Source organism: Malaclemys terrapin, chromosome 7, assembly GCF_027887155.1.
Source record: "Malaclemys terrapin pileata isolate rMalTer1 chromosome 7, rMalTer1.hap1, whole genome shotgun sequence".
Classification (NCBI taxonomy): Eukaryota; Metazoa; Chordata; order Testudines; family Emydidae; genus Malaclemys; species Malaclemys terrapin.
The window spans coordinates 73,941,067-73,958,523 of NC_071511.1; the positions used below are offsets into that span (position 1 = coordinate 73,941,067).

Consider the following 17,457-nt stretch of genomic DNA (forward strand, 5'->3'; position numbering starts at 1 on the left):
TGTCCCAGGCTCTCCCCTTTGCAGTCTGCAGGAAAGCCTCTCTGTACATCTCTCTGCAGGTTTTGTAGGGGAGTCGTCCACCTCTGCTGTGCACAGATTTTCTGGTGGGTGCCTGTATGTGTCACTCTGCCAGAGTTTGGACATGTTTGTACAGAGCCTCTTCTAGCATGTGATAATCAGGGTAGCTGCTTCCAAGTATCTATCAAAACTTGAACAGAAACATTGCAATGCAATGAGGCATGGTGATTTAAGAAATCTTAGTATAGTACAGACCTGTGTACAAAATTTCAGAGGCTGCATGAGAACTGTATAAGGAGGTGACAGTTTCCATTCCCCCACCACATCTTCCACCTCTGTAAGCCGTCCAGTTCAAAACCCATCTTGTGCTGAACAGAGCTCTCAGAAACTCCATGTCAAAAATCCACTGACAACATGAAGGCTGAGGTGGTTCCTGAACAAGGACATAACTGTGTGATAACTCTAGGAAAACGATGACTTTTTAATTGTAATCACTATACTTTGGCCTGAGCTCTCCTCCAATCTGGCCAACCCATCCTACACAGGACTCACTGTCATGCTGAAAATGGCCTCTGCCTACCGGTAACCTCTCTGGTGATACAGTGCTACTGTCAACAATGCAGCTTGCCTGGGAAGAAGATGAAGTTTGTCCAGAGTGGGCAAGCCCTGAGGTACTTCCCCAGAACAGTCCTTTCTCTGCGCATCAGTCCCTGCCCCTGGAAAGCACGCAGTGCCTGGGCGCCACACCAGTGCATGCTCTCACTCTTTCAGAACCTCTAGTAGAAGACAGATGCCCCAATCAGTTTCCACCCCCAAGTTCTCTTGCCCCTTTGCTGGTGGCTCTTATCCCTACCTTTGTTCACTCAGATTCAACTATCTGGCTTCTCCAGCACTTGCAAAGCTTCATCATCTCCCAGTACTTTACTGCCTCAGCTCTGAGACAGTGTACCCACCAGTGATATCCTAATGGTGTTGCATCATGTGAGTGAGCAAGGGAATGTCACATGTGACCACACAGTCCTCATTTCTCTAGAACCACCTCTGCCAGCCTGTGCCTCATTTTGTGTGCTCCAACCTTCCAAATCTTTATCTCACCCCTTGGCAATAATAAATATGGAGGATAATGATGTCATTATTCCATCTAAAGAATCTTGTAAACATCATGCAGTTCTGCCCAATGGAATTATGGTTTTCCTGGAGATTATAAAGTATGCATATTTTGTTAGAATATCCATTTGGAAAGGTGCAGGCATCTGAATTACTCTGTGGCTATTTCACGCATAATTTTTGGAACACAAACATTTGTTCAGATATGACCATTCCTTTCCAATCTAGACCCATATATACTATAGTTACAAAATGAATTAGAAACAGGATTCCCTTAGATTACCTACACTCCACCAATGGAAGGAAAAAGGGGTGTGTTTTTTGGTTGGACTAAAAGACACGTCTTTTGATTTAAGTAGTCTTGAATTCTCTGAAGTATTTTTTGTTAGTAGCCATTAGTCCAAATCAAATCAGAAAATATTTTGCTTCTGATACCAAAGAAAGTGATTTTCAAATGACAGTTGGAACAGTCACCAAAGATTGAGTCTGAGTCAGATTGATTATCTAACACAGGAGATATATATCATACACTAGACACCATCTTCACAGGAAAGAACCTCTGACATTGCAGAGAATGCTTGAGAAACTGTAAATCAGATTTAAAGACTGCATTTTGTAATGTAATCTACATAAAGGACCCGGCGCCTGGCTCTAGTCTCATGAAGAGATATCAGATTCTGTGCTGTGAGGGTCTCTGATGATGCCCTTGGATTGCTTCTAAAATGAATTCTTTATTCAAAAGATCATTCATTGTCCATGCAAGCTGAAGCTTCCCTGTTCATTTAGAACTACACAAAAGAAGCCAGTAACTTTTGGCTGTTTCAAGATCTCCCTAATCTGAAACATCTCGCTTGATATGTAGTAGCAATTCTGCCTAAGATTGATCCCATGACCTAAAGTCTGTTATTTGGCAGAAGACAAAATTTACAGTTCTGTAACCAGAGATGTGAAGTAACTGTAACTGCAAAAGTTAAAGCAGTCCTGGAAAATTCTAGTTGCCCATTCATTCAGGGGAATGATTTTCTTGAGCAGCTGGTAAAATATCAATACTTTTTTTCATTAACATCACTGTCATTGTCATCATGATAAAGGACGCTCAACAGATTTAGTGCCTGGTCTGGTAAATTTCCATGATGGTTTTGCAAGGCTGGATTTAACTATGCAATTATTGTACCTTTTAAATTTTAATTACTCATACCTTCATCTGTTGCAAACTTTACTGACTGCTCACAGGGACCTACATTGACCGACCCAGTGTACAGTTACTGAGAATTTTCTTCACCAGTTCATCTCATCTCTACTGATCAGATTTTAGTTTCAGTAAACTGGTTCTGTTCACTAATACAATACATGTAATGGCACAGTTCATTCTGCTTTTAATTTATTAAGTGATACCTGCTGCCAATCAGATAAGAGTATGATTAAAAATATATTAGGCATTATGTTGGCTATGGACCTGATACGAACTCTATTAAGTTAATTGAAAGTCTCTCCATGACTTCCATTGGCTTTAGATTAGGTCCTATGACCTATTTGACCCGAAAAAAATAAGGCAATACCAATGAGCATAACTTTGAACCATAGTGGCCTTCCATTCATTCAGAATGCCCACAACAAAGTAGGAATTTTGGGGTAACCGGGGGCATTTGGGTGTACTGACTATTGGTTGTTGGCTCATTGCCAGTAGAAGTTATTTCCTGCAGAGATTTTCAGTAATAGTTATGTTTCTATTCCACCAACAGGAATCTGAGAAGATGCAACGATTTAAAGATGCAATTGCGGCACAGACTAATTATACTATTTTGGTGAGTAAAATGTTGTTCTGCCTGGATGAAAACCAGTCAGTTTTATACCAAAAACATGAAGACATAATCACTAAGTACATGAACTTCAAAAACTTTAGATGCCTCTGAAGGCATCTAAAGTGCCTCACACTATCTTGTTGTCTACCTGACCTACCATCCAAACAGCCATATGGCTCCAACTTCTATGATCTCACTTCAAGAAACACTTTCCAGAAGCTGATATTGCAAAGTTAAATGTCTGCATAAGACAGTGCTTGTTAACTTACATAATAACCTTTGGCCATAACACTCTTGGACATAACCTGTCTAAATATGTTAGTTCTTATATAGTGTTGTCACAGAAGATGGCCTTGTGTAGATGACCTCTCCAGATGGACACTGGGCATTTGTGTGACACTTATTATTAACATTGTTATTAATTATTTGTATTGCAGTAGCATCTAGGAGTCCCAATCCTGGAACCTATTGTGCTAGGCAGCGAACGCACACAGAAAAAAAGACATTCCATGTCCCACAGAATTTACAATATAAGTATACAACAAGACGCGATAGGTAGATACGGACAGGCAGGCAGATGCAAGAGTACAATGAGACACCTACCTATATTTCCTTTATTCAGCACAGTATTTATTCTAGTGTCCAAAAACTCCATGAAAAGGTCTGTTTACTTTTAAAACTTTAGACCAAGGGAAACCAAGTGATAGCAATATGTAATGTGCTTTTGTAACTTCTCTTTTTGATCATCAATAAACATTAACCATGCTGACAACTGGGGAAAGGCAGGGGGCGGTGGGGTGAGGAAATGGGGCACACTAAGGCTACATCTATATTTGAGCTAGAGATGTGATTCCCAGGTCACACAGACATTCTCGCAGTAGCTCTCTTCGAGCTAAAAATAGTAGTGAAGCTGCACTTAGATGGGCAGCGGCAACCTGGGCTAGCCACCCCAGGTATGTACCCACAGGGTCCAGATGGGTTTGTACTCAGGATGGCTAACCCATGCTGCTGCTTGTGCTACCATAGTTACCCTACTACTTTTAGTGTGCTAGCTTGAAGAGACCGAGAGCAAGTATGTCTACGCGAGCTGGGAATCACACCCCCAGCCAGCTTCTAAGATAATGTGGTGAGTGAATGTTAAAGGGTCTCATAGGGAACAGAAGCAAGCATGCATAAAAGCAATCAGCAAAGCCTTTCTGTAGCCCTACCCCCTACCCCTACACACATACATACACGGATGGAACGGCAACTGCAAAATTCACATCTCTCCCAGAGTTTACAGGGATTTAGATCCAAGGCTTTTGTTCAAGAAGGTCTCTACTATACCAGGGGTTACTTTTCTAAAGCTGGCTACTGATGTATTTTTATATTACCCCTCGGGGGAAGCAGCTATGACTTTAGAGCCCAGTCCTCCACTGAGATAAGTGAGCACTCTTTTATTGACATCAATGGAGCTGCATTCATATACTCCAGCTGAGAATCTGGTCCTTAGAGTGAAATGTATTCGAAACATTGACCTAGAACTTGCATGGTTATTAACAGCAAATGAATGATTGTATGATACTCCCTTTAAAAGATTATTGAACGTGCTCGACAATAAAACAAGGGGAGCCCCCCAGTGAAGAAATCACTTTACTAGTAAAACAACCCATTTTCTGTTGATTAAATGTGAAGCAGCTCAGTCTTGGTAACACTTCACAACCTGCTGCGTCAAGACAAAGTGCTGACTTACAATACTAATAACTTACTCAAGTCACTCATGATGTTAATAATTGTTAATAACTAGTTTTGTTGGAGAATTTACCACCTTTAGTTTTGCCTTAGTCCAATGCCTAACAAATTCACTGTAAGCTGCTGGGCATAATCATTGCTGATTACTGCTTAAATAGCAGTAATAGACAAAAAAGCATTCTCCACTAGTACTTATCCCAAAGCATGTGCAGAGGAAGATATGTGAAGGGGAAGACATGTAAAAGGAGGTATTCTTCGGACTGTGGAATGAAGAAAGGGATGAGGAATGACCGTTTGTGGTGAAGGCACTGCACTGGGACATTGGGGGATCAGATCCTGGTTCTGCCACAGATTTTATTTTTTCTGATCCTTAGTTCTCCATCTCTAAAAAGGGGATATTAACACTTCTTTTATCCCATTCTGGGTCAGTCTTTGTTTATGCAGATTTTAAGCTCTTCAGGACAGGGACTGTTTCTCACTGTGAGTATGCACAGTCCCTAGCATAAAAGGGCCCCAATCTCAGTGGGATCTCTGGACACTCCTTTCCCTAAAATTACCAAAAATATGCAGTAGCTCATTTTCAGTCTAATGAAACATTACAAACATTAGACCTTTGTGTAACTCGTGGGGCAGAGCTAAAATTGCTTTGGGAACTTTAATTCTGGCTTTCCTAGCTTACAAGAAATTTAAAATCTCAACCTTAATATTTCATTAGCTTCCCCCCCCTGCTTTTTTGAGGACAGCTTAATATTAGCATGCACTTGAAGAGACAACAAAATTCAATTTTAGATGTAAAAGTACTCCACCTAGTTTTGATAATTGGGCATTCCCCCATTCTCATAAAAACATAATGTAACTGATGTGCTTTAAACTATGGGAAAATTCAAGTGAAGATTTACACAATCTGACTAAACTGTATATGTTACAGACTGAAACGTACCAGCCCTGAAGAAAATAAAACATCCACCTCATAACACAAACAGCAGTTTAGTGTGATTTGATTTTCCCTAGTTAGGGCTTACCAGCAACATTGCTATCTTAAACTTGGAGCCCTAAAATTCAATTTAGCACAATTTTTTCCTACGTGTTGACTCACAGTTTATTTCGTTAGCCTGTCTCGGTCTCTCTTCAGACATGGCATTGATCTATGTTGCAAAAATGTCATTGCTAAGAGCCTTATAAATCTTGTGTAATAGCAAAATATGTCCTTTGATCATCAAGTCAATTTCCCTCGATAGGAAAAACCAAGGTAATCACTGTTATGTTGCACAATCCTTTCTCCAGTGTTTCTGAACCATGTGTGCTGATGGGCGTACAGACCATTGACCAAAGGGTGCGTTCTCCTTCATGAGCCAGACAAGGTTATTTACTCCCTGCCCCTTGCATCATTCATCTTAGATATTGGGACAATTCTTTTCTTGAGAGAAAAAACAAATTGCTGCCTTCTTACTCTTCTCCTTCCCTTTTAGAGCATCTTGTCTTAGCTATCGGTTCTATTTTAATTGCCGTTTGAACTTTCTTGTTCTACATCTAAATGATCTGCCCTTCCCAAATGATTTCATCAGAGACGAACTCTAGCTTTCTGTCCCAGATAAAGTCTACATATTCACCAATTGATTCACCAGGAACTTGAATATGTACCAAAAGGGTTTTTGACAGCATCCATGGCTGGCAGTTGTGGTGAATAAACTGAAGGAAAAAGTTAGATTTAAACGTGTCTTTTAATCTGGAGTAACCTTCCACCCACTTCAGAACAGCCAAAACCTAGGCTGCTGTGGCCAAGATTTTTTAAAATAATTTTAAATTCGATTCTAGTCTCTTAAAGCACAGGAAGGTTGGAACAAGTAAGTGGTTATGGTTCTTAGGGTTATCTCTTCAACATTCCTGATAAGGACTTTGGAGCAATCAGAGGAGAGCTGACCCTAAGAGAATTCAGCCCAGGCCAATGCATGGCAGGATAGGACTTTGGAAGTTAAGTCAGTGGTCGCTTCAAACACTAAGGAGCAGAGGAATCCCCACCACCTGGCCCCATTCTTCTCAAGTGACTGGGAACCCTAGATAACTCTGTGGATATAAAGTCTGTTGGACCCTAAGCCCCTTATCAGCCCGGACCCAGATCCACAAGCAGTGAAATTTCTGAGAATAATCTGCTACCGTTTGGAGAGGTTTTGGAGCTTCCTAGAAAATTTCCTTGAAACCAGTAAAAGTACTGTGAAGTAAGATTTTCACAAGTGCCTAACAGAGTTTCATTGGAAATTGGATGTCTAACTTACTTCGTCTCTTTTCAAAATCCCGCCCATAATACTTACAGGACCTGATTTTCAGAGATAACGAGCACCCATAACCCCAGAAGGAGTTGTGGGTGCTCAACATTTCTCAGGATCAGGCTCTTACATAGCACTTAAAAGTACCTTATGAACTTTTATTATTGATTATCCACAATGTATATACGCTGAGTAATTTTAAAATACATTTAGGGCATTATTCCACACAAAGTCCCCCAAGTCTAACCAAGGGAAATGACAGCAACAGTTGGGAGTTCTGTAGTTCTGCATACTGTCAGTAAAACTGTGTGCTTTCTTTTATATTTTGCTAGGCCATTACTGGAATGGCAATTGACAATCACTTGCTAGGGCTCAGAGAGACAGCACGGGAGCACTTCAAGGAACTGCCAGAGATATTTACAGATGAAACATATTTGACAAACAGTCGATTTATCCTCTCAACCAGTCAGGTGAGTGTTTCAAATTCATGGGTCGTCTTGTAGCAAGATTCCCTGTTACAGAACTAATTTATTCCTAATCAGTTGATGATATAGTTCACAATGAGAATGGTGGCTTTGAAATATTGTGACAGTGACACTAACCGCCATGCAAAATTCCTGATTTTCATTCCACAGTATTTTTCTCTAGTCAAAATACACATAAAAATTGGCTGAAGCCATAACTTCCCTTCTCTATCCCAAAGCTGTACCCCAACTGACAGACAAACTTTGTGAAGCCTAGTCTTGAACACAAAAACAAACAACAAAACTTGTATGAGAGCCTTGTGCTTCCTTCCCTTCCACTTTAGGTCTCCCTTCCTCCCTTGCCCTTCTGAAGGCATTCTACAGGTATCCTGTAGTAATTCTGTTTTCCAGAGACAGCACAGCCATCAAGCCAGATGTGGTGACATTGTGGAGAGAGAGGTCAAGAAGCATGAACAAATATTTCTTTTTAAAAGCAGCTGTGTTTGAAATTTCAGGCTAGTGCTAGCTTAGGTTTTGCAAGGACCTATGCATGCTACTAAGAGGTACAAGGCCTCGCGCAGCCTTTCCTCACCTCTGAATACTCCCACCTCTTCACACTTAAAACAATACTGACTGGCTGTTACATGACTGTGACACACTTCCCGTATACCTGGTTGCAAGACTTTAGTCTATAGTCTCTGGAATATACCAGATGGGAAATTCTACTGAACAGTAACTTAGGAGGAAGGCAGCAGCAGAGAAACACATTCAAGAGCTTTAATCAGAAGGTGAGATGAAAACTTGTCAAGACAACAACTAGAAATGAGGGTGTGCTCTTCAGATCCTGTGACTGGTGGGTTGGATATGTGTGGAGCCCAAAGGCAAGCTCATAGTTGGCACAGGCTAAGACCATCACTGGCTCTGCCTGTCCAACATGTACAGGCAGTAACAACCTGAACAGATTAGGGAATGTAGAGTGTAAATATCCTAACTGTAGCCTTATTCATCCTTCGAATAGTCTCAAAAATTGTCAGAGTTGCAATTCCTGATGTGCAAATGAGCTTTTGCATTTACAGATGGTATATGCTGGTAACAAGATGATTAGCCACACCAATATTTCCTAGATTCAACATTTTGAACGATAATACCAGGGTCATCAAAACTTACAAATTAAATGTTTCTCTACATACAGTAGCAGGTTTAGTGAAAAAAGAAATCTACATAGTAATTCATTTACTGACACTCTACCGCAACTATATAGGACTGGGACTGTGCAATAAAAAGGACTGATAATATTGTGCTGAAGCATAAAAACCTTAATAAGTAATTTGATCTGGTCATAATGTTTGTGGGCTTTCAGACATGAGTGAATGTAGCCAGAATACACTACATAAATTCTCCAAGAAACCATCCATGAGCAAAAAAGTGCTTCTGAATAGCTTTATGGCCTTCGGCTGTTGCACAGCAAATTTATCTGACAATTCTATGACTCTATTAGCAGGACTAATGGCTTGTTCTATGCCATTAAAAAGCCAAATGTCACTTTTGAAGGCTCATGTACACAAAGTCTGAAATATATAGATTTCTAACAAATCTTAAATTTCCTTCAGTAGGAAGTATTTCATCCAGCATTATGTCACAATTAAATTTGAATTGTAACAGAAAAATTGTTTCAACTAATAACTGAATGATTTAAAATATACTGTTTTTTTTCCTGGCCTCCTGATAATAAATGTTAAGAGCTGCAAAAGTAATTAAACTTTGCACATTACAAGTTTAAATTAACATTCAGATAAGCTGAGTGAAATCTTAGGGGAATTTTAGGCAGCATTATTGTTGATAGGCATTCTGTAGAAATTGATAGTTATTCTGTGGAAATCAGTATGCAAAGCTAATAGCCATTAAAGGTCTATTTAAAATGGTAGAATAAGTGAAATATATGCATTTCAGTCTCAGACAATGAGCCCAGTTTTCAAATATAGCCAACTGAATAGAACATCCAAAATCTGCATTTGGACACTAGATCAGTGTTTAGAGCCATACATCGCTGTTTTATCTGCCAAAATGCTGATTTTGGTGTCCAGCTCTGTGCTCCAGACTTCCTATTAAGGCAACCATATTTGGTAAGGGGATCCTCTATGTTTAAAATGTTTGGGGCTTTTAAAAAAATAATTATTTAATGTTAACTAGATTTCAGTGGCACTGTTAAACTTGAAATCACTCTTTCCCTTTCCCCATCATCAGGTTCCAACCACCATGGAAATGTTCTGCTGTTATGGGCCTGTGGTCCCCAGTGGTTATGGTGCATGTTATAACCCACAGCCAGAGCATATATTATTCTGCATCTCAAGCTTTAAAGAATGTAAAGAGACCTCTTCAGTCATGTTTTCTAAAGCTGTGGAAGAAAGTCTCATGGAAATGAGAGATTTGTGCAGCAAATGCAACTCTACTACGACAAAATCACTGTCTAAACAAGAAACAGCTACAAAATCTCAAAATGGACGCAAGCTCTAACGGTCTGTGTGACTTATTTTCCTGCAACCTTTCCTTTCCCCCACTCTGCAAATCCTTATGAAGAAACAATGATACAACTGTTCAAAGGCAAGGTATAATGAGAAACATTTTATTGTAGAACAAAAATGCAGCTTGTTTTAGGTCTGAGTATCATTTATCAATATGAAAGCTAGAATACTATAACACTGAAGTATCAGAGGAGTAGCCGTGTTAGTCTGGATCTGTAAAAAGCAACAGAGAGTCCTGTGGCACCTTTAAGACTAACAGATGTATTGGAGCATAAGCTTTTGTGGGTGAATACTCACTTCGTCAGATGCATGCTCCAATACATCTGTTAGTCTTAAAGGTGCCACAGGACTCTCTATAACACTGAAGTTTCAGTTTTTTTTGCTCTAGAGTCAGCAATAACGATTGGTTTAGTTGAACTGAAGATGGCAATAATATGGAACCATACTGTACCACCATTCCTATCAATATGCAAAAGTAGTTTTAACATCCATCTTTATTCTGACCTTGACTAGCCCCAAGCACACATCTGTTCCTAGTAAAGCCAAGAATAATCTACATGGGGTCTTTGCATCAGAGGAGCTCCGCGTGCATAGCAGTACATCAGACTCAAGTGAAGCAGAGAGAATTTTGCCCTAAATTAATTCATGTACTTATTTCCTCCTCTTACTGGGTGAAATACATCTCTTTATAGAGGCCCAGCACAAGGCTTATATGCCTGTTCCACTAAATCCTTTTGTCAGCTTTCTGCAGAGGAATGAATTTCAGTCACATGACTAACAGTAGAGCTGCATGCAACCATAAGAAATTCAAGAGTTACAAATACCTGGAGTAGAGAGGCAGGCACTTAAATATGCTCTACAAGATGCAGAAGTCCTCACTATAGAAGTAACAGACATGATCCATTTTTAAGAATACTTTTCACTGGTTCTAACCTCTGATTATCCCGTTTGTTTTGTTTTTAGATGCAGACAGTAGTGATTCATACACAGTAGATACTGTAGAGCATTTTAGTCTTGCATTGAGTATGTGTCTTAAATAAACCATTTGCTTCAATGTTATTTAATATAGTTAACTAAATGGTAAGAACAATATACCACCAGTACAACTTTTGGAACAATATATTTTGGGAGTGGGGGAACCTGAGCCTCTCCCCCCTCCATACTTTCCACCTCTGTTTCAGTGACTCTCTGACTGAAAGACACAGCTAGTTCAGCCTAGAGATTTTCAATCCTGATTCCTACCCAACTCTCAGCGTAATCAATAGAAAGACTCTTGTTAACTGAATTAGGAGCAGGAGGAGACCCATAGTTAGCCAGAAAGGTCACTCTCAGGAGTTTAGCCAGGGATGTTTAGTTGGACAAGAGGGAGTAGAGATCTGTGCTTTCTCCTCCCATTGAAATGAATGCCTGTTCTCATCATTCATAGCCCTAAGAGCATGGGACCAGATATGATCCTGTACATCAAACTAACTGGATAGCTGTAAGGATAATTATAGTTTATTTAATTAAGTTTAGAAACCAACCCAGTAAAGTGCATATGCGCATGCTTAGCTTTTAACATGAGCAGTCTCATTAACTTTATTGGAACTATTCATGTACTTCCAGTTAAGTACATGCTGAGGTACTCCGCTGGATGAGGGCTATAAAGGGCTCTATTACATTTAAGCACTGTGGGCCTATTCCTCAACTTGTGTAATTAATTTACAGTGGCTGAGGATGTGGTCCCATATTTTAATGCGTATTTGCTGCTTAAAAAAAGCAGTTTCATTACAGCACAGAACTGCCTTCAGTCAATAGTAAAAAGGGAGACTATTTTTAAAGTATTAAATAATACTATGGCATGATTTTGCTCCAAAATTAATATAACAAAAATTACATTAACTATGTAGCAAGTTTGTTGTCTAGCAATTAACCTTTTTTCTTGTTTTAATTTGCTGTTTAAAATGTGACTTTACATTTTGTTTTCATACTGCTGCTATGAGAATTACCTTGAAACATTCTCAATATAATCTTGCTTTGTTCTATGTCACTATGAAGGCAGTCTGCACTTTTAATACAAACTTGACACCAAAATATCTTGATTTTTTTAATCACAAAATTGTCTGAGTTTTTTGAAACTATGACCATGTTCCAAGTTTGCTAATTTATAGAAAATGTGGTTATGATTATTTCTGATTAGAGATATTTAAGATTGAAATCTGTCAAAATGTAAAATAATTTTTCCAATGTGTATTTCAAAGTATTACTTGTACACCTTTTTTGGCACAAGCAAATGCCATAAAATAGCTCAGACTAATTATTATGTACTCAGCATACAACTGTATGCATTGAAATTCAGATTGGATAAAAAAATCATAGCACTTTATAATATTCATTTACTATTAATGGACAGGCAGAAAAAACTGACCACAAAAATATGCATCACTCATCTGCAGATGCTTTTATTTTCCTCGCTGCAAACTGATTAACAATGGAAGGTTTTGTCATCATCCTTTCATTTGAATAAGAAATCAACAGCCACCAATATTTACTGATTGCTGATTACCACCAATTACTGAATGATTCCAGGCTTAGATATATTGACCTGTTTTTCCTATTCATCCGCTTTTCACATCACTAAATCCTTATATGCCACCATGGATGATGTAGCAGAGCATTTAAGTACATACTTAATATTAACTACTCATATGCTTAAAGTTAATCATGTACTGAAGTACCTTACTAAATCAGGGTCTCTGTGCACAAGAAATGCAGAGTTTGTACTTAATGCATGCAAATTGGATAAAACTTCATAGCAACTGTGATGTTACAGTCCAGCCTCTCAGTTAACTAATCACCAGGTTCTATAAAACTGTGTTGCAATGGAATATTTTGTGGCTTTCAGGAAGTGGTTAGTTTTGGTTAATGTATTTAAAATTAGTTGTTTTAGACCAGTAGAATAAAATGTTGTTCTGCAGCTTTAAAACACAATCTCAGCATATGCATCTATGCAAAGCAAACCAAAAACTATTACATATTATTCAACTACAAAGCTGTGACTAGATCACTCATACCAAGTATTTTGAGAATGTTGTTTGGCAGGATCAATTCAATATAATTCCATTAATATAACAAGTGGCAATGATTTATTATAAAGATGTTGATGACACTTGAAATCCACCTGTTAACTGCAAAATGGTTTAGGATGGTAAGGTTTCATATACTGTATATAGGCTTGGCAAAATTATTTTTTAAATAATTTTGATTGATATCTGCTTATTTTAAGCATTTTGTCACTATTAATTTAAATGTTCACAGTTGCACAAAATTATGGGGTTTAAGTATTTTTAATTTTTATCTATTTAAATTTTCAGCGTTGCAGGAAAATGGGGGGAGTCAGACAATTATTTAATGACTGTAGAAACAGATTCAAAAAGTTAAAGCTATATAACGATTAAAAAATAAACTGTCAACATCAAATGTCAACATATACAAAATAAATATCCATAAATCAAACTCTAACAAGTTCTCAGCAACGTTTTTCTTCCTTTGCCAATATATAAATTTTGATTCTGATCATCCATGGAAATATTTTTTCATCAGTTTGTGTGTGTAAGGGGAAATCAATGTTTACTGATAAAAATCTAATCCTCCCAAGCCTATACACATGTTTACCCACCCACTCACCCAATGCTGGACAAAGATATTTATGGACTGATATCTCACTTAAAAAGAGGATTCTCGTGAATATAAAAATCCACAATGAACAAACAGAAGTGGGAGAAATCGTAATGGTGATGCATTTGAAGGGATAAAATACTGCTGGCATTACCCCTGTGAGTAGTCTCAGTGACACTATGCATGTAAGTTCAGCAGGACATGGCTATAACAATGTATCTGAACCTTTTATGGTATGTGAATTACAAGAATACAAAATTAATATTTTAGTGACATTTTTATTTTTATAACATAGTATAGATTTATGGCAAATGTAAATGTGTATTTATAGCATCTTAATTTTGTTTCTGTTCTAAGTTTTATGCTTTAAGGAAACAAATATCTATATCTAGATAGATAGATATATAATTGAAGTAAACTGTATATTGGTACTATGAACTCAGAATATTTAAATAGTAAAAATCTGTGTCCAATAAAAAGTATTGCAAGAAAAGACCTGATTGTGTTTATTTAAATCATACAGACAGCAGTTGTTTTAGCCTCATTTCTTACTTAAGCAAATATGTTAAAACTATATGCTATGATGTCTTCATCTTTTCCATCTGACGTACTTTCAGTGCTGCCAAGGTATGTGAAATATCAGACCTCTTCTATGTTAGTCCCAGAAAGTGTTATTGGTGTTTCTTGTTGTGTGTTGATTCCTTGGTTCTAGTTTTCTCTGTGTTGATTTTGAACCCTACTAATTGTGCATAGGCTTGGAAAGCATTTGTTTTGGCTTTAACGTCTCTATGGATATGGGATAGCAAATTGATGTAATGTGCAAAGTCAAGGTTATCAGGAATCAGGGCTTGCAGCCAAGCCTGGGACCAGCTAAACACCCTGATTGACCACACTCCCTGACTGACTGAGAGGCATCACCAGGCTTGCTCTTTAGCCCAGAAGCAGCACCAGGCCAGCGGCTGCTCAACGCTTATGCCTGCCACTGTGATTGCTCCAATACATGCCTTGCTCCTGTTCTGCTCTGTTCCTGACACTGATCTGACCCTGGGCTCTGACTGCGGCTCTGATCCTTGGTACTGTTTCTGGCCTCTGCCTCCAATTCCGACCACTAGACCTGGCCGCCCACACCCCTGTCTGTGACAAAGGTCTTCTAACTTCTGTATAAAAGTTCATTGTATGCCCCTAGGTTATTCATAGAATCATAAGGTTAAAAGGGATTGCGAGGATCATCTAGTCTAAACCCCTGCCAATATGCAGGATTTCTTATGTCTAAACCATTCTATAGTCTCTCATTACCTACTTACTACCAGTAAAAAGATCATGGGTTAAATAAGACATCCTTGTCTGATGACAGTAGTAACCTCAGTTAACAGTCAGTTAACAGTTATGTATTACTTGGCGTGCCATGTTTTCATAGAAGCTCTGAATGAGGTTTACAAATTTCTGATGGATTCCATAGTGGTTTAGCAACTTCCATAAAACTGTTCTTTCCACTGTATCAAAGGCTTTTGGAAATCTATAAAATGAATGTAAAGTGGTGACTGGTATTCGATTGGCAGTTCTGTGATGATACACAGGATTACTATTTGATCTATACATACATAAAAATATTAAAGCCAGAACAGCGATAGCCAGACATGCCTTCGTAACTTGAAAGTGGATCTGAAGAAACAGACTTAGTCTCCAAATGAAACTTTGAATATTGAATACCATTCAAGAGTTGGCTTTACTATACAGCACTGAAACTTGGAGACTTATTAAACCTTATTATCTAAGCTCCAAGTTTCCATAAACAACTGCCTTAGACAAATTTTCAATATTAGATGGCCAAAAAAAGCCACAAATGAAGAATTATGGAGAAGCAAAACCTATGGGACAGGAAATTACAGAACAAAAATAGAGATAGCTAGGACATATATGGAGATAAGACCTGCATAACATAACACAGGCATTGGACTGGAATCTCCAGGGCAAGAGGTGACGAGGTAGACCAAGGATAACATGGAAAAGCACAACTGAAGCAGAACTGAAAGCTATCAAATTGACATGGGAAGAAGCTGAGATTGCATCAAGAGACTGTCAAAGATAGAAGGCAGTGAAGGCCCTATGTTCTGTATGGAAGGTAGAGACCTAATTTCAGTCAGGTTAAGTGACTTGCCCATGATCACCTCCCTATATAAGTAGCAGAGCCAAAAATAAAACTTGGAAGTGCACATTCTAACCACTACATGGTACTCCTTCCCTTATAGGTTTCAATCCTGCTCCTACGTTCCAGCAATACCAGTATAAAATACCTACAATATTTCCATTGGAAGCCCTTATTTTCCTGTCTAGGAAACGTTAGAGAATTCAACTGCTATCCCAGACTTTTCTTTCCTTAAATAATGTCTCAAAACAAAATTATCTTTATAGTCAACATGACATTAGTCAATAATGAGGACTGCCTACTTCTCTGTGTTTGTCCAGTGCCTAGCATTGGACAATGGGTCCATTTTTGGTCAGCCCTTATGCTCTACCATAATAAACATGATAAAAGTGTGTTTCAGAAATAACATTTTAGCCTATGGCATCAGGACTGCAGTGCTTTACACAAGTACACGTTTCATTTATTCAGTAACTGTATTTTCAGAATGTGCTCGCATGTGGTTATTAACATGAACATTCATGTTTATTGGTTATAAAAGGGAAAATGACTGCAAAATACACAAGGCCGGGAAACCCCTTTTTCAAATGAAAGTGAAACCTGGTCAGACATGCCAAACCTGCAAAAAACCACTGCAATTGAGCTTGGTTTTGGCTTAATTGGCTTGTGAGTTGCTTGTTGGCTAGTTTTTGGCTCATAGCTCCTTGCTTGTTTGGCTTGTAGCTTCTTTTTTGTGATCAGCGCTGGGCAAGCAGGGGGGGAGGGAAGCGGGGGAAAGAAGGGGAGAGAGTCAGGGGTGCACAGTGGGCCCACCAAAGTCCCAGACTGCAGGGGGGGTGGAATCTAGTCACATAGAATGTTGGGTTCTTAGTAGGGTTACCATATTTTAATTTTTAAAAAGGAGGACACTCCATGGGGCCCCGGCCCTGCCCCAACTCCGCCCCCCGCCCCCGGCCCCACCCCAACTCCACCCCCAGCCCCGCCCCAACTCTGCCCCCTCCCCCGAACACTCTGCCCCTGCTCCTCCCCCTCCCCTGCTTCCTGCGAATCAAATGTTCGCGGGAAGCCTGAAACGGGGAGGCAGCAGGTAAACTGGGGCAGGGTGCGGCCCAGCTCAGTCCGGTCCCCCTGGCCGAGCAGCTCCCTTTGGCGGCCGGCCGGCCCAGGCCAAGAGGCTCTGGCCCCGGTGTCTCCCGCCCGGCTGGGGCCCCAGCCAAGTGCCCGCACCCCCAGCCGAGCACCGCACCGGCCCCCGGCCAAGTGCCCACGCTCCCGGCCCGGGGCCCGGCCCCCGGCCCAGCACCACACCGGCCCCCGGCCCAGCACCACGCCGACCCCGGTCCCGGCCCCCGGCCAAGTGCCCGCGCCCCAGGCCCAGCACCGTGCTGGCCCCGCGCCCCCGGCCGAGCACCGTGCTGGTCCCGGCCCCGGCCAAGTGCCCGCACCACCGGCCGAGCACCACGCCGGCCCCCGGCCAAGTGCCCGCGCTGCCAGCCCGGCCCCCGGCCAAGTGCCTGCGCCCCAGGCCCAGCACCGCGCCCCCGGCCGAGCACCGTGCCGGTCCTGGCCCCGGCCCGCGGCCAAGTGCCCGCGCCCCCGGTCGAGCACCACGCCGGTCCCGACCCCGGCCAAGTGCCCGCGCCTCCGTCCCGGCCCCCGGCCGAGCGCCCGTGCCGGCCCCCGGACAAGTGCCTGCGCCCCCGGCCCAGCACCGCACCGGCCCCACACCCCCGGCCCCGGCCGAGCACC

The 17,457-nt window shown here is 40.6% G+C and overlaps 1 protein-coding gene across 1 annotated transcript in view; it reads left to right on the forward strand.

Annotated features, from left to right (window-relative positions):
- The window catches only part of CHAT (choline O-acetyltransferase), a 46,666-nt gene extending 36,573 nt beyond the window's left edge, over positions 1-10,093 (forward strand). Inside the window, exons 13-15 of the mRNA XM_054035848.1 lie at positions 2,868-2,930; positions 7,255-7,392; positions 9,631-10,093. Coding sequence (XP_053891823.1) covers positions 2,868-2,930; positions 7,255-7,392; positions 9,631-9,900 — 471 coding nt within the window. The 3' untranslated portion in view covers positions 9,901-10,093. The remainder of the gene's footprint in view (positions 1-2,867; positions 2,931-7,254; positions 7,393-9,630) is intronic.
- The last annotated feature ends 7,364 nt before the right edge of the window (positions 10,094-17,457 follow it).